The sequence below is a fragment of the Rhagoletis zephyria genome, unplaced genomic scaffold (genome assembly GCF_001687245.7).
Source record: "Rhagoletis zephyria isolate East Lansing unplaced genomic scaffold, Rhagoletis_zephyria_1.1 Rzeph_scaffold_04390, whole genome shotgun sequence".
NCBI lineage: Eukaryota > Metazoa > Arthropoda > Insecta > Diptera > Tephritidae > Rhagoletis > Rhagoletis zephyria.
Genome location: NW_016161473.1, coordinates 8,496 through 27,194, shown reverse-complemented (window position 1 = coordinate 27,194; position 18,699 = coordinate 8,496). Strand labels below are relative to the sequence as shown.

The following is an 18,699-nucleotide window of genomic DNA, read 5'->3' as shown; positions in this document are numbered from 1 at the left end:
TAGTTACCTCAACAAACTTAAATATTTGAGATGTTTCGTGTTACATGTACATATGTACATATTTATCTTTATTTATTTTAATGCTAACTTACTTTCATCGGCGGTTTGATTTTGTTGTTTAGGAAATATTTTCAATTGCCAGCGGTTAGGTAACTTCCTGCCGCAGAACCCTCCACCAAATCACTTGTCTCGCAAGGCCCATTTTATAATTTCTGTGTTCGTATGGAAAAGTAGCTTATGTCGAAAGGCCGGCTTTAGTATAATGCGGCATTCCCTTTATTTTTTAAACGACAAGGAATTTTTTGATGAGACTTAAAAAGAATATTGACTTGCTAATATCGGAAATTTTTCTTGCACGTTTATTTGCTAAAAGTTGTTTAACGGCTTAGCCCCGAAAGTCATTCGCAATCGTATGCTGCGAATGCCAATTTATACTAAATCCAGCCTTTCGACATAAGCTACTTTTCCATACGAACACAGATTTTATGCTACCACAAATATTTCCTAAAAGGTTTGTGTGTGTTTTTTTTTTGCATCCCCAGCGTATTTTACAATAAATTTCGGTTATTTAATCACTACTAAATTCACATTCACTACGAATTCACTTAATTGTAGACACTAGTTAAATTGTAAATGTACATTAAAATCCCCTGTTCTAACGCAAATAAAATTCAATTACAATCTATGCCACACAAGAACAACTACAATAGAAGATTGGCCTTTGTATTAGAAGAATATTTCGATTTTTTAGTTGGTTCAATTTTTTGGTTTCCTTAGATTTTCTAACAACATTGCATTTCGTTGCATACAGAACGATTTTGTATGTACGCATGTATGTATATATGCATGCATGTATGTACGTATGTATGTATATTTCACATTTATATTAGCAGACTGTTTTAATAATTTTGAATATTATTAAGCGTTGAACTTAATTTTAATTGTAATTAACTTTAAGGTTACATTTCAATAACACTTCGATTGTCAGTTTCAAATTTCAAATGGATTTTTACTTGTCATTTACTTATGTATGTATGTACATGCATTTACTAACAATTTGCTTACATTTTACTTACATACAACGTATTGCATGGTTGCAATCTCACGATTTGTTCCTAGTGATTACTTTTGGATCTGTGGAGAATTTCATTGTTTTTGTCACTTGGTGACTAAATGGGTCTGTACGTAACTGGGTGTTGCGTTAGGTTTTGGTGGTCTCGAAGGTAATCAATCAGGGTGGTGGTCACTACTGGGAAAGGGTGTCTAAGTTCAGGATATTTGCTCAATCGGCGGCTGCTGCTGATGCTGCTGACTTTTATTTGTAGTTAGATTTTGGCTGTGAGCATTGAGAACAACTGCATCGTTAGATGCAGCGGATGTTAAATCCACAACTGATTGCTGCTGCTGTTGATGTTGTTGTTGTTGTTGTTGCTGCTGCTGCTGTTGCTGTTGTTGCTGTTGTTGCAGTTGTTGCTGTTGTTGCAGTTGTTGCTGTTGCTGTTCTTGCACACGATGTGTTTTCATATGGGCGCTTCTGCTCTTCACTTTATTAAAAACTCTGCGCATGCGCGGCGAAAAGTTGAAATTAAAGGGAGAAAAATTAAAATGTATTATTTAATTAAATAATTACACGCATGCATTTCAAATCAGCTACTAATATACATACATATACAAAGATAAAAAAGCCATAATTATAAGCATTGGTATTTGTTGGTATTTTACATATATGTATGTATGTTTATGCTCATATATATGTAGTGGCAAATCAACATGAATATGCATAGGAGCCTGGCCAGCACAAAAGCGAACATAACAACACTAATAAGGTATAAGCATGTGAAATGTATGAATGTGCTTCAGTGTTACCCTATAGTTAACGATTAAATAATAAAATTGACTGGAAAGGATCTACAATAGAAATGTATACAACGCTAAATCATTTTTATTAATATTTTCATACACACTAGGGTGATACAAATATCCATGTGAAAAAGTAAAGTGGGAATTTTCATGCTCTTACCCCCTATTTTTTATATTGAAATCAACAGACTATTTAGAGGTCGCTCAAGCCGCTTAAATTAATACCGTATTGTTTATTTAACTATTTGGGTAGGTATAGGTAGGTACTAACCCAGGAAAAAAAATTATGAAAAAATTCTATCACGTAGATTTTCCGAGAAATTTCGTTATTAATTAACAATAACTGAAATTCAATTTGAAGACATTATAATTACAAATATATGGCAACCCTTTAACCTTCAATTTGAAGACATTTTAATTACAAATATATGGCAGCCCTTTAACTTTAATACAGCGAGCTGGTACTGCAATAAAAATGTACTTTCAGAGCTCGTCCCACATTCCACGAAAAAAAAAATTTTAGAGCCAGAAAAACGGCTTTTCCGGACCAATTTTCCGCGAAAATCAATTTGGAATATAAAGTTCTTTCAGCGGAATTGTATTTAAAATATGTATATAATTTAGCTTACCCGTAGAACTCGATCTTTCAATCCAGTTAAATTAATTATATATATTCTTTACAACAACAATAACAAATAATTAAGTGTTAACAGTCCCTGAATATTAACTAAATCTATACCCGGAGTATTTGAATTTTACGAAATATCAATCTATGGACATGGGGAGACGCAAAAATTATACCTTAGCCGCAGCAAAAACTTTTACCTACAAAAGTGGTGAAAATCAAAATTTATAAAACTCATATCCGTACGAGTCTCGTATAAACAGGCGCGCCTAGGCGTGTACTATACAAATAATTGGGTTGTAATTCTTAAAAATTTCAGTGGGCTACCAAATGACATGTTTTTTCTTTGTTTTACAATTATCTATAATTTTGCGAAAATTTAACATAACACACAAGTCCAATTAAACAATTTTTATAAGACTTTAACTTGCGAAATGCCATAAGAATTCCCCCTTTTATTAATATATCCAACTTTATTACAGGCCGCTTGTATTTAAAAAACGAGTTCAAACATAATTCTCACATACTTGTAGGGGAAATGTAAAGTTTTGAAATTACATAAAAATGCCGAGACATGTAACCTTTATTTTGGGTCATAGCTTGTAGATCTGTATAACGTTTTTCCAGTTCAGGTAATTTTCCAAAGATATTCTCATTTTTATGAAAAAACAAGTAAGAAAGTCTAAGTTCGGGCGGAGCCGAACATTAAATACCTGGCGCAAGTATTAAATATATGTTTTCCACCTTTCCGAAAGCTACCGCTACATGATAAGCCGGGGTGTATACATTTTAAGTAAATTAGCGTCCTTAAATTTCGAAATATTGAAATTTCAAGCATATCTGAAATTTACCGTTATATGAAAAGCGGCCTCAATTTTAGTCCGATTTCAACAATTTTCAACGGTTTGCTTTTATGTGGCAAGCNTAATCGATTTCTCTTTCCATTCTGATCATTTATGTATACATTTGTCTATATCTATCTCCATTCGTTTTGCCTGTTACAAACAACCGTTATGTGAACAAAGTTATAATACCCTTGTGCACAAGTGCGCTCGGGTATAAAAATCAAACTTTAGCAAGTAAATGATTAAAAACTAACACTTTTTTGTAATTTTTTCTTATTTTTGTTAAAGCCTGTTGCCAAAAAATTAAGCTCCTAACGAGGAAAATCGGCGGAAAAATAAACTACTTTTTAATGGTCAAATGAAAATTTGTAATACTTTTTAGTATGAAAAGGAAGCGAGATATAATGTTACTCATACGCCATCTCGTACGCGACGGAACTTGTACATAATCGTACATGGCGTATGAGTAACATGTTTCATATTAAGATTTGAATTTTTATTCATTCGCAATGCAAACTTAAAATGAAAATATCTCGGAAAAATTACCTTCTCTTGATAAATGGTTTACAGATCCGTAATCATCGACTCAAAATGAAGTTTACGTGCCTCGGATATATTTTTTGTGTAATTTTAACTCCAACTTTAACTTTAAGCGTCGTAAAGACTTAAAGTCCAAAAAATTTTCTATGTAAAAAAACAGTTAAAGGATTTTCAGCGGATTTCTAACTGCACCAAAATGTTTTTAAACGGATATAAAATATAAATATAATTAGTTCTTTGTATGCCCTGTGAAATCTTTAGGTGCCGCTGGGGTCCACGATGCACATAGGGACGAATCGACAATATAGGACGAATGTTAACTACATATGTATTTGACAGATTTTAATGGAATTTAGTATTTAGGGATTTTCATCATCACTGATCTCGAATATTAAATTAAATTTCCAAAATTCACAATTGCGGATCCAATATGGCGGACGATTTCTTAAAAAATGTCTATATTGTTATGATGCTTGGTGTTCAGAGAATTTCGTCGTCACTGATTTCGAAATTGGTATTCAATTTTCTAAAACCAAAATGGCGGACGATTTCTGCAAAAATGTGTAAATTTTTATGAAGCTTGGTATTTACTCCATATGTATTTGACAAATTTCAATGAAATTTTGTAATTAGGGATTTTCGTCGTCACTGAATTCGATTTATTCAAAAATGTATAGATTGTTATGAAGCTTGGTATCCAAAAATTTTCGTCGTCCCTGATGTTGAAATTGGTGTTATATTTTCAAAAATTCAAAATGGGAGATCAAATATGGCGTCCCGAATAATAGGCGTTTTACTTTTAACGCAATGCATAACCTTTAGCATCATTTCAACCCATTTTAATTTTTTTAAATTTAATTTCAATTTCCTAATCAAAGATAACGAGGATCTCTGAATACCAAGTTTGATAACTAACTATAATTTAAAAAAAGGTATCCGCCATTTTGATTTTTGAAAATCTACGTTTTGTAAAACATTTGAATTTTGAAATCAAATACAAATTTTTTAACAAATATAAAAGGTGCAATAAGAAATTTGCAATTATCCCCCCGTTGAGAGGAGTTTCGGGGAATACAAATTTTCATCATCGGGGACCTAAAGACCGATTTTATTCAAGAAGAGATATACATATGTTTGTGAGTACTATGGATTATGGAATAGCTCCTTAGCCTACTAAATACAAGTGTCTCTTTCTCTTAACTACCCTCTTCATAAAATTAACTATTTTAGCAAGCGACGAATAAGTTAATGATCAGAAAAGTTACAGCGACTTGAAAGTTTTGGGTTTTGCAATAATGAACTCAAATTAACTAACAAAATTCCACACCGAACCCAAGTCGGCTTGATTACTACCAGCTTCAATTACTGAGAATGCCATGGCGTATGAGTTATTTATGCACATAAACATTTGGTCCGCCTGAATTAGAAACTTCAAGTCGCTGTAAGTTTTCTGTTTTCTGTTTACTAATTTATTTTTAGAAATTTGTAGGCTTAGATGCTACTCTAGGTCGAAAGGGTCTTTTAAAGATACTCGAAAATATCTTCTCAACGATAATACACAATTTAAAATCGAGTCATAAATAGAAAAGTTAAGAACAATTGTGACTTTGACTGTTTTTAGGACTTGTCAAGGATGAGAATTTGTATGACCCCAAAATCTTCTCAAGCTAAACTTTTAAATTACTGGGCGGTGCACCCAAACAATTATACACTTAACATTATACCATATCCCTACTCCTCGGCAACGCTAATTTACATACAAATGAGTATATGTGATTATTGTTCGGCAACTACGTAAATGCATGTGTAGAACTCAAAGCAAAGCACTAAAAAACGTAAGCACCAAGCCTTATAAAAGCATGGAAAACTGCAGGATGCAATATTTCTTCAAAACTAGTTTACATATCTATGTATGCGTGTATGTGTGTGTAATATACATTAATCAGGCGGTATTAGATAAAAAATATTACAAGTCTAAATATTAATTTTGCATGCACTAAACATAATCTAAAATCACTTGGCAGTTGAAAAATTAAATTGTTTCGTTAGTCTTTTATTTTAGTTTCGGTTTGCTTAATGGAAGATTGCTACGAATGAGCAGAGATTCATTTACATAATTTATAGTCTTAAAGGGAAACCGGATAGGAAACATTCTGGCCTTAGCTTTTATCAGGAGTAAATCCGGTTAAATATTTAAATAGAATTGTTAACTCAACACTCAAGGCTATATAATGCTAAAAAATAGTGAAATCGTGAATTGTATGGAAATGTCGCAACACGTTGGCGTCAGTGAGCCGTATCAACGTCACTCTATGCGGAGTCCCCGGACATAAGCAGCAGTATTGAAGCGAAAGAGTCGTCTGCTGAGATGGCCAGATACGGCTCAGAGATGCCAATTAAAGAAGCGGATAAATCCGTACTACCACNTGAGATGGCCACATACGGCTCAGAGATGCCAATTAAAGAAGCGGATAAATCCGTACTACCACCATTTAGTGATTAACAACAAGTACTCTCTGCAGAACTTGTCGTGTTGAGGTTGAAGTAGAGTCAATTGACCACTTTCTGTGACGATGGCCAAGTCTACAATCGAAGCGCCTCAAGAAGCAATGGCGTTCACGTAGCATAGCGACAAATTTATGGAAATTCAAACCCGAGTCACATTGAAAAGCCATGGCAGACATTTGAACGAATTATATGGCGCAAAAATTGCCGCCAATCTCAATGCTACTGGGGCAGTTTGCCTGCTGCTCCTACGGGCAAACTACTATAACATATACTTTACCCGAAGGGATTGAAGAAATGATCCTATATCTGCGCTTTGGGAGGAACTTCGAAGCCCCTTTAGAGGTTGAAGGCTGGCATGAAGGCGTAGGGGCGGCGATGTCAATAAATGTAATAAGCTGTCGGACCACTGCAGCATTTGCCAAGCAGAAGTATTTACGATAAAGAGCGCGGCGATGCAAGTAAAGAAGTGAACCGTTATTTTGTCAGTCAGGCTGCATGAAAGGCGATATTATTAATCGCATGCAAAGGATTTGTTCAAGAAGTATGGTGGAGTTTATACGGTGTAGCAGCCTGAGATATGGCACAGACGTACATCTTTACAGGGTTTCGAGGCACACGAGTGTAACCGACAACGAGGAGATCGACAAGTTTTCCAAAGAAGGCGATCTTTCGGAAACTATGCTGATAGAGCAATTGCTGACTTCCCTCCAACAAATCAAACGAGTGCCCGATCTGCCCATGTTCCGAAAAGCGCAGTGGACAAAAACAGAAGCAAAAAGTGTCCAGGATTATGTGCAGAGCGTATGTCATAAAGATAAAGAGAGAGCACGCTAGGCTACTGCTTGTACATACAGCGTCGTCTGCGGTATTCGACAACGCCAAAACTCAAAGGCTCGTAAATCTTTTACAAAATATTTCTCTCGAAAACTCCAAGATCCGCTTCATCAGATGTTTTCTTTGTCTAAGTGTCCGCGCCGTGAAGGCTGGTCCCTTGCGCTAAAGTCCACGTAAATGGGAAAAGCTTTTGATTGCCATTCATCTGGGAGTGACCAGAAGTGATTCTTGTGCATACGAGCGAGCTAAAATGAGAAATTCGGAACTATAAGTGTAATAATTATAAGACATTCTTGTTGCTCAAAATCCAATATTTTTCTTGTGTAGAAGCAGCGTAGATACTTTGCACTTCGATGAAGACATACCAACACATGGTACGCTGATCGCTAATATTTACACAATATACAAAGCAGATGTAAGCCGAATACATATTTATGAAGAAAGATTATCTTGGTGGTGCACAAGATATTCGGAACCATACAGAGGCCAATGAGCGATGGATCAATCTTTGGGTTCCCATTAAAGAAATCTAATATTTGAGTACACTTTTGTCAAAGTCAGACTTTAAGGCCGCGTTTGTTAATAATTGTTAGTAAGGTTCTGTTAGTAAATTATTTTTATATTTGCAGGTGAGTTTAAGTTCATTTGTATGATTTACGAGCATATTTACATTTGCATATCGTTGCGTTTGGGTGTTTTATTTAGGTAATAGAGTTAATGATTTTTTTAAGGGGTAAATGTGTATCTATAATGCTGGTGGCGAGATTAGCACGGCGTGTGAATATAATTTAAAACTATGTAAGTCTAAAAAAGGCGGGGTGGGGTAATTTCTTTACAAGTGTTCACAACGTTACTACACGAGTGTGTTTTTTCTTTTTTTTTTGTTGGAGGAGGTAGTGTTATAAATAATGGCGGATTTTAAAATGGAGTAATTAAGAGTAATACGTATTATTATTTATTATCGGCATGTGTGAGAGAGATACAGACATAGAGAGAGAGAGAGAGAAGAGGAATTTGAAATGAATTATATATAATTCGATAATTGTAATTGAAAATTCAAATGGAAATGAAAGAGTAAATTTATATTTAGCAAAGAAACGAACACCACTTACAATTTTACGTTTTGGTCGAGTGTGGCGCTGAAAGACACATGCCGGTTGCAGTGGCGGCTGCTGCTTCAGTGAGCGAGCTAGCACTTTCAACATGGGTGCGCTTGCGCGTGCGCGTCGTTATACAACAGCGTGGTGGGGAGGAGTGTCAACTCGCAATTCAATTTGTGATTTTTGATTCTGCGCGATTCATACATGTAAAAATTAGTAATTCAATTTTTGTTTCATTATTGAGTTTTCGATTTTAATTTTTTATTTTTAGATTAGTTAATATATTTGGGTTATTTGATGTACATATGTATGTATATATGAATATTGCAATTGGTTTTTTTATTGATGTGATCGCTGATTCATTATTGTTTGATGCGAGTTATTTTTGTTTATTTTTCGATTTAAATTATAATTATTCAGTCATTTCGTACTTTTTTTTTAGTTTTTTTCGCTTTTTTTCATTTCAAAACATGGAACAATACAATACAACAACAATAACAACAATTATTATTATCCCATATGACTTTTAAAAAATCAGTTTAATATAAATATGTTTGTATGAGGATTGAAATGTGTTGAAATGTATGTAGATATAGAATAGATGTTAATGAAACTTCATTTAATAATTAAAAGAAAGTCTAAAGATAACATAAATACTCAAACTTTTGTTTACTTTTGTTTTATAAAAATATACAACAGGTACAGTAGTGCTTTTGTATCGCTGATTTCGAAGCTTATAATTTTCTTCCAAGTAATTATTATTTGCTAAAACTATTTTATTATAATTTTACCGTCCTCTAGAAGATTTTAAGAAATGAAGAAATGGCTATTGCCATTACTAAACCCAGAGTCGAGAACAACATGGTTAGATTTATCCCTCCACTCTGGCCATTTTAGGGTGATCAGAGGTATCGTCCAGGCAGACGTTCTCTCACCCTTTCTCTGGATCGCCATGGCAAACGACGTCCTGGAGGAGCTGGAAAGGATAGCATGCCACTCATAGACAGAGGAAATTGTTTAGACAATATGTAAGCTGTTATGCAGTGGCACCTAAAATTGGCTACGAACTGGTCTGCTAGCTTCGGACGTGCTATTAATACTGTAAAATTGGAGTTCCATTTGACCATCTTTTCTCATACATACTACTGATGTCATATGTGCTGTCTGACAAAGTTTAAGCTTCTGCGTGTGATCCTAAAAAAAGCCAGATTGCTGTAAAAATGGTTCGTATAAGAGATCGAGCCTTTTTCACTATACGGGAAAAAAATGCAGCTGTTAAAGTTTGAAAGATGGACGGCAGAGTCAGTGGAGGTGTATTCTGTAAATATTATGTTTAGTCTGCCTAATTGCTGTAGCCCTTTTCTGCCAGAATTGGTTGCTAGAAAGAGACATCCAACTGGCAACTCACAAATGTATTACCGATAAAAAGGCGTAAATAAATATCAACTCGGATAGTCCAGCGGCAGTCAGGGCGCTACGCTTGGTCATTATACTATTGAAACTGGTCGAGAAATGTTTGAGTTCTCTCGAGATCTTTTCTGATTACTTCCATATCAAATTTGAGTCCCAGGACACAAGGACATTTCATAAAATTGTATACATATATGCTAGGTAACCTTCAAGTTATCTCTCCGGACAGGGAGGGTATTCGAGTTCTTGCGGTAACTTGTAGATTACTTCTCATCGGGTTAGCTTACAGTCGGTGCAGGATGCACTGGGCCATAACTCCAATATGCAAAGTTTCAAAGCCCTTCTGAACGCTGGCTAAACGCCTACTTTGAGATTTTATATGATTTTTGGAATGGCATTTTATATAATTTGGCATGACAGCCAGATGCCAGATCACGATATGCTGGTGAAACCTAACAGATTCACTCAGGTTGATCGCCAGTTCTGCCATTAAAAAATCCATAAAAATATCTGACAAATTCTAACCTAATGTCAACAAAACAATAAGCTGATAAAAAACGAGCCGATGAACCTTCAAAGAGTTATTTTTTAAGCAAAAAACAAAGCCGAATTCAATTCTCATATAAAAATTTAAGAGTGCCGTTAATTACTTCATGATCCAATGATCGAATCTAAACCAAATCAGTATGGGACCACCTTCGAAGTACAATCTTTCCTTAAAAAAAATAACAGAATTATAGAAATTGGTTCCGGTGGCCCAAAGATTTGTTAACCTCCTCCCTTTTTTAACCCAGTTAAAAACTTCTTCAAGAAGAAAATACTAAAAACTGTGTAGGTTTTAACTCAGTATTTTTATTTATAAATGTTACAAAAGCCTGCCAAAACTCGTCTGGCCTACCAATCTACCACGAGGAGAACAATCGATTGCCAAGCCTCTGCATGTTTTTCGGCGCCTAAACATGTTATCGGCCATCGCGTACCTCCATTTACTCAAAGTTAAACAGATATTTCAATGAATAAATAAAAAAATAAAATAAATACAGTTTTGTATGTAGGTGTATATGCAAATATTGTATGTATGAGAAACATTTGTAGCATAATTTTACAGTAACGGTAACAGTAGCGGTTACGTTTACGTTTACGAATACAGAAATGACATTACGTAGTTGACAGAGATAGTGTGAGAGAGAGAGAGTGGGGGAGTCTTACTTGCCGCACACCTTGCAGGGAAAATCGGTGTCCTTGTTGACGCTAATCGCGGTATTGCCCGCACCGCTTTGACTACCGTCTTTAACCGACGCTCCGATCGCATTGGCATTTTGAGTTTGCGATTGTGATGCTGAGATGTTGCTCTGTTGAGCGAGGGTTGTTGTCGAGCCGCCTATTGTGGCACCGTTTGTATTAGTTGTGTTGCCTGTGGCATTGTTGCTGTTATGATTATGATGGTTGTTATTATTGTTGTTGTTATTATGGCTGTTGGCGTTTCTGCCGTACGTATGTATGCGTGTATGGCCATGCAGGGCAGCTTTTGAGGTAAAGCTCTGCGGAATCAGCAGCACAACGCAGAGTGTAGAGAAAGCATTTTCGCAGGAGAAAAGTTGTGGGAAATATATTACAAATGTAGATTTTGAATTATATATTGGTATCTTTGTACAAAGTGGAAGGTGTCTTAAATAAAATAACCTTAACAAATGATTTTTATTAAATGTAAATCTGCACAGTTCTATGTAGGAGGCATAATTAAAGTTTCTTTTTTATTTGTGCTTTGTTAGTTTAATTTAATCATATTATAAATGAAATTTCGAAATTTTACTTACGGCCGAACAATCAGGCACTTCACACACATACGGCTTGGGATCATTTGCCGGTGGCGGCGGTGGCGTTTCAGTTTTCAGGTGCGTCACTTTATAGTCGACGCATAGCTTTTTCCAAAAGTAGTACATTTGCACACATTCACCAGTTGACTTCGAACCCAACTGTACATATGTAACAAAATGATATGTAAATTGAAATTTATTATCAAAGTGTTTTCCTCACAGCGGCGGCTTCTTACCTCTTGCGCGATGCGCCCAAAGTCTTTGCCATGCCGTTCCAAGCCCTTCAAGAACACCTCCAATTCCGTAGCGGTCCACTTCATTTGGAATGCATTCGATTGTGTTTGCAAGAGGGTTAGTACCGCTGCTGCCAGGTTACCGCGTGCTGTGAGCAATGTTTGTAGCGCAACCTCTTCGGAGTGGCTGCCCAACGGCACCGCTGACGACTTACTCAGGTCAATGTAGCGCATCAATATCTTCTCGTCCATTTGTACGGTGGGATCCCATAATTGATCTGCACCCACAGGCTCCTCGACCGCAAAGCAGGAGGTGTCTTTGCACATTTCACCGTCGGTTGTGGCATCGCTACTCGCACTTTGTATACGCACGCGGCAGGGTGGTATTTGCGCTTGATAAGCTGAGCCTAGATTAACTTTGGATTCGTCGGAAAAGTCCACTAATCCAACCGGATCGTCAAAATCATCGTCAAAACTATCAAAACCGAGCATTCCTGTATTGAGTTGCTTTCGCACGCTGCAATAAAGACCGACACCTTTTCGATCGGGGTTGAGTATGGGCGCAGGTGTGTAGTGCGTGCGTGAAGGTTTGCGCAGTTTAGAGCGATACGGCGACAACGGATGGTATTTAGCAAAACTTTGCGAGCTACTGGAATCATTGGAATTATGAGGTCGCAGGCGTCGCTTTAGTATGGAATTGGTTTGGTTGGAGAGGGGTTGTAGCGTAGAAATAACCGTGGATGCCACAGGCGGCAGACAAGCTGATGAGGATGATGCTATATTGCTGACGTTTGCATGATTTCCGGCCTGTTGCAATACTGACATAGAATTGCTGGAATTATTAGTGTTGCTGGCGAAGTAAATATTAGTGTCGGTATTGAGAGTGCAGTTGGTTGACAGAAGCCCGATATCGCCATGTTGTCCTGTTATGTGTATTTCCTGCTTATCCGTTGAGCCTGTGAATACCAGTTGTTGGTGCAAAATGCTGCCATCGAGCGTGGACACATGCTGGATCGGCGTGTTGGCTTCAACAAACTGTTGTTGGTTTTGTACTTGCGGTAGATTCTGTAGATTGTACTGAAGCGTCGTATTCGAAGCGTTACCTTCGCCGACTGTATAGTGATTGCCAACGTAGCTTTCACCAGCAGACATTTGCTGCTGCTGCTGCTGCTGTTGCTGCTGTTGCTGCATCTGCTGCTCTATTTGCTGCGCGTACAGTAATTGCTGCGTGGTCTGTTGCATTGACTGTGATTGTGTTAGCGATTGCTGATGTGGATGTTGTTGTTGCTGCTGCTGTTGTTGTTGTGGCAGTTGTTGCTGCTGCTGCTGTTGGACTTGCACGTGCTGTGTCGGCTGTATAACTTGGCCCCTTTGTTGGCCAAAGTCTCTTGGAGAGGAGGACAACAATGGATCGTCTGAGTTGGGCATCATCTGCGATTGCAAACCCAAACCGGGCAGATAGTACAGATCAATAATGTTTTCGCCGGACTGCTCTTCACAATTGAGATTTATGTTTTCGTCAGGCAGCACATCGCGTAATACTTCTTTGACTTCGTCCGCCGTTCCAATGCTGCCTGTAAAGAAAGATTCTGGAAGTGGCGAAGTTGCATTTCGCGAATCATTCAGAAACTCTTGATCCTCATCCAAGAAGGCCAGATTTGTATCAGCAAAATCGCGTAAATCACATTCGGCGTCGTCATCTTGCGCACCATTTAATAAATCTTCGACCTTAATGGATCCATCAAAGGCACTCTCTTCTAGCACCGTCTTTAGCTTTAGTATCTTCTCGGTATCGGTAAGCTCATGCTGATTGTCACTGCCTTTGAAGAAGGTCACTTCAGTGGCTGACTGTGCGAGAAAGTCTGCGCTACATTTGTCATTAAAAAAAGCGTTGGCCACTTCCGAATACTGGTGTCCATCCTCTACGTATGGCGAAGATTGTGTCATATTTTCGTGACTAGAGGGCGGCGTGGGATATGCAAGTGGAGAGTTTATCGGTGAGGACATCGTACCCAATTGATGCGAATTGGATCGCATACTAGTCACAGCCTGTATCTGGGCACTATTCTGCATGATGAGCTCTTTGGAATGGAATTGTTGGAAAGTGGGTAAAGTGTTGGACATGGCATTTACATTAACACCGTCGACTTCTAACTTTAAGTATTCGGTCTGAGCGCAATTGCCACCGTTATCAATTTGATCGCCTCCCGCGATGCTTACACCGGTCACAGCGCCAAAGTGTTCGGAATGTTCGCTTTTCAGCTGTTGTGAGTCATCGTTGAGCAACTGCATTGTATCTACTGTCTGCAGCAGCATATCCGTATCAGCGACGTTGTAGACCTCGGCATCATCGAAAAAGCCAGATGTATCGCTGCTATAGGTAACTGTGTATACGTCGCCTCCCATACTACTGTCTCCACTTTGGGAAATGGTGAGCGAAAGTGGCGTCGTGTCGGCCAGAGCTATAGAGCCGGGAGTAGAAGTTCGTGACGCATTAGCACTGGACTTAGCTATGCGGGTGGGCAGGACCTGCACATCGGACGGGATAATCACGGTGCGATTATTATTTGTGATTATCTGCCGTGATCCGCCGCTGCCGTTGTTGTTGCTTCCAATATTTGTAATTGCGTTTGTACTATTTAGTGGCTTCTTGGCAGTGACGGCTATACGGGTGCCGCGCTTTAATAACTCAATGAGCGTTGAATCTTTTGGATCGGTCGAAGTGCCTTTTGTAGTCGTTGTATTTGTCGTTGCTGTTGATTTGGTCGTTGACGGATTCATCGTTGAATTAGTTGTTTGCAGAGCCGCACTAAAGCCTACGCCCAAGCCAAGGCTAACGTTACCGCTTGCCTTTTGTTGTTTTGTACTGAAAATCTCTATGCCCTGCGTCATACCGATTTGCTGCAAGCCACCATTATAATTCTTGATTGTTGATGCAGCAGGTAGCATGGTGGCTGTGGTGGTGGTGGTGGCGGTGGTCGAGGTCTGGTTGGGAGAATTGGCACTGCTACTGTTGGCAATATTACCACCACCATTATTGTTGTGTGATTTTGGACTAAGGAAACTTTCTAGATCGCTAATCGATCGTCGGATTGTGGATGTGCTGGATACACTACTGGGTGGTGCAGGAACTACGAAGGCACCCTGAGTAAAAAAAAGAGTACAACCATAATTGCTAATTTAGTATTTTCTGTCATTAATTAAACGTACCTTGTTCATATCTTTGCGTTTGCTTATGATTTTCTCTTCAATCAGCGCCCGCACGCCAATACTGGCCGTTTGTAGCGGTGGACCGCTATGTTCTTTCTTCTCGGCCTTTTTAGTTTCCGGATCTTTTTTAAAATAGCCGCCATGTAGCCGCATGTGTCCGTTAAGTGCTGGTATGTTCTTAAATTTACGATGGCACAAATTGCACTCAACAGGCTTCTGGTCCATTTTGACGATGTTTAAAAGGTGCGGATTGATGGCGGCTACAAATTGTTGATTAATTTCCTCCTCCTTGGCTTCGATGGGTGAAGTTGCTGTGCTGGACGTTGCGTCGGAGTTGGTTTCATCAACCGTGATGGATACATTTTGGGTGGTATTTAACTACAAATAGAATCGCGTATTAAATGCCAACGGGAGAGAAATCTATAGTAATTTATAATTCAAAACTTTTCGGTTTTAAGGATTCAAAATTGAGGAGGTTTCCTGTCCGAACTACGAAGATCTTAACTACAACACTTTCAATAATAAGGAGATAGCCTTGTTTTACATAACGGTTATTTTTTAAAGCCTAAAAGAATCGAGATAGATATAAGTGGAAGTGCATAAAAACCATTACCTTAATATAGAAAGAATTGGTCTATCACGCCAGAATTTTGAGATATCCTAACCTCAGAGTGCCAAAAACACGGTTTTTGGCGATATTTGAGATTATATGATGAAAACAAAATAAAAATGCCAAGTGAAGCCAAGTCCTACTCCACCTGGTCTTCCCATCGCAGTGGGGGCCTCCCTCTTCCTCTGCTACCACCAGCTGGTTCCGAGTTGAATACTTTCAATGTGTTAAAGATACAAATGAATTAAGAAATAAGTAGATTTTTCATGTAGTTTGATAAAAAATTAGAATAATAAAATCCAAAGGAATCAAGGTACTCGTACATATGTCCTTTTTATTAACTACTTTTCTTCGAAATTAATTATTCTGGAAAATGAGATTTAAATAAAGCTTCTCCATTTCCCACAAATCCGCAAATGAGCTCGGATATTGAAGAAAAAAATGTGCCTATTCAAGTGAATGGGGGTGTATGTGTATAAATATTAGATACATCGATCAAAGTTTTGGAAATGGCTGCAATTAACTTACAAGTGATCTTGTCGTTTGAATGCCTTCGAGCACATCGCACAAACGTATTTCCGCTCGTCGCTGTGCGTCAGTTTGTGCTTGGCCAACGCTGACGCATTTCCAAAGATTTTACTACAAATCTGCAAATAACAAGTAAAAACAGCAACAAAACTATAGTTTTATATTTATAAACGTAAATATTCGGTATATGTACATATGTACCCGGTCGACAAAACTAGATAATAAGAGGCAATGATCGGAATAAACAATTCTGTGTGGAATCTGAAACAAATGTGGTAGATTCCAAAAAAATGTGGGAGATCTTAATTTTAAGTTGATTTATTATTTATTTTTTTTCTTTATTTATTTATTACGAAACAGAAAATATAATAAGTAGTTCTTTTATTGCCGCACAAATTAACCAGGTCGCAGTATTTTGGTAAGTTCGGACAGTTTTTCCTTTGTTTGTTTAATGTTTATATTTTTTTTTTATAAAATTAAAGCCTTTTATCTATTAAACACTATAAATATTATGAAAGATTTTTGCAACTTTGAAGAGTACTGCCAGTTTTTCTTTCGCTTTTGTTCGCTCTTAGAATTAAAAAATAAAGAAAATTATGTCGAACAAAAATTAAACTACTCGAAAACGTGAATATGTGGCAGATTTCAGACCTTGTGTGGTAAATGTGGCAATGTGGTAATGGTCAGAGTTTCCAGGCTTTCTGATTCAGCTTCGCTTGGAAGGGCAAAAGTTTACATGAAATAATAACGAAACAGTATGAATTTATTGCCTTGGTTACCTTGGAAATACATCTTCACTTCCCACTTCACTTCACCATTGCCTTCGAATGGCGGTGCTATTGGAAGATTTTCTAATAAAACTTCAAAAGAGAAGGTCTTATTGAAAAATTCCGTCCGAAAGGCGTTTATTTACAAACGCTCCTCATTTTGCTGCTGGGTGTGCATTTAGTATTGCATAAATGTTTGTTCCTATGTATTTATGGTATGTAGGTATTAGAGGTCTGCATCGGAAGATGTGTGTGAATATTTTTCTCCAATCAAATTTTTGAAAAGCGTTGCTACCTATCTAAAAAGTTAATTTAAATATACATATAATTAAATTATGCTATTATGAGTAAAACGGAAGCATCTGGTGTAAGGTGTGACCAGGTTGCCAAATTTCTTCACATGAAAATGATTTAAATACATAACCAATTGAACTAAAATTTTACAATATGGGATTCAATCGAAAGGTAATTGAGAATGCTTTAGTAAACACAAATTTTTTATCTATCAATCCCAGCTCGGGATCTTAGAATTTCCCTCAAACAGCTTGTCAATCCTTCAAACACCCCGTGCACAACATAGATAGCTTTAAGCAAAGAGATATTTCGCTTGGTTTGTCAAGCTGCTTGTGTGGTGTTTTTCGCTTTTAAGCACATCTGCATTTGGTGCTAAATATTTAAAATGTTATCGATAATTTTTTTCATTCCATCGTTATATTTTCAACTTATTTTGAATTTGCAAAATCTCGATAACGAATGAGGAGAACACGCATAGTTCGACCGTAAGAATATTCATATTAATTCTTAATTAGATCCAGAAATTGATAGGAAAACAGTTTTTGAATTAAAATATTCTTCAGCTTGGGATAGGTTTCCCAATTAAAAAAAAAAAATATATATCTGCATTACTAATATAGCCCTTTTCTAATGCTTCAGTAGAACATATATTTAGTAGTTTAAAAATGTGTAGGACTGACTCGAGGACCAGATTGGCAACTGATATAGTTACAGCAATATTATATACAAAGCAAGGCATAAAAAATAACGCCGATCCTTTGTTTGAGTCGCAAAAACAAATGTACCAATTGAGTTGGAGAACTTACTTAATTTTTATACTATTTAAGTACTTTTAAATATCTGTAATTAGAAAACTTGGAGTAATTAGTTCGGATTTTGAGGATTTTTCCTTTGTTTTTAAGGAATTTGGTAATTTTTTTGTGGCAACACTGCTTAAGTATGTGAGCATAGCGGAAACCGTATTTGGTGAAAGAGAGCGCCGTCGAGTAACATCTCTACTAGATATGAATGGGAAATTTCAGTGTCTGAAAACAAAGCTACACGTGCTGGTCATATACGTAACTATATACGCGCTAAAAACTACACGGGTTATTTTAAAAAAAAACAAAACATCAATTGCGAAAATCACGCTAAACTCGCGTGCTTTTTTCGCCGCTGTCGTTTAAATGTTTCTGTAGCTGTGTTCGCTAGTCAAGGGCAGCCAATGAGTCAAACTATGTCGAAATGGCTAAACAAATTTTAGAATTTCATGTTATGACATAATACGAATTCATTCAAATAATGTTCAGTTAGTGCTCGTAGCAATTTTTGTGTATTTAGTTGAAATACAGCTCAGGTTGAAGCGAATCTACGGAAGTATTAAATGAGCGTCTCGCCATCCGAAAAAAATCGTGTATACCGATGAGAGCGCCTTTTTTATACTGATTCTCGAATTCCCTACGCTTCTGTTGATTCGCTTCAGGGCATTCAATCCCAGGATACAGAATTTCGGGATTTGGGGATCCTGGAACCCTTTTT

At 37.2% G+C, this 18,699-nt stretch overlaps 1 protein-coding gene across 1 annotated transcript in view; it reads right to left on the bottom strand.

Moving 5' to 3' along the window:
* Positions 1 to 898: 898 nt before the first annotated feature.
* LOC108370677 (uncharacterized) overlaps positions 899 to 18,699 on the bottom strand; it is a gene marked incomplete at its 5' end in the record, with an annotated part of 23,692 nt that continues 5,891 nt past the window's right edge. The window contains 5 exons of the mRNA XM_017626057.1: positions 899 to 1,558; positions 10,932 to 11,263; positions 11,540 to 11,698; positions 11,776 to 14,916; positions 14,983 to 15,360. Coding sequence (XP_017481546.1) covers positions 1,270 to 1,558; positions 10,932 to 11,263; positions 11,540 to 11,698; positions 11,776 to 14,916; positions 14,983 to 15,360 — 4,299 coding nt within the window. The remainder of the gene's footprint in view (positions 1,559 to 10,931; positions 11,264 to 11,539; positions 11,699 to 11,775; positions 14,917 to 14,982; positions 15,361 to 18,699) is intronic.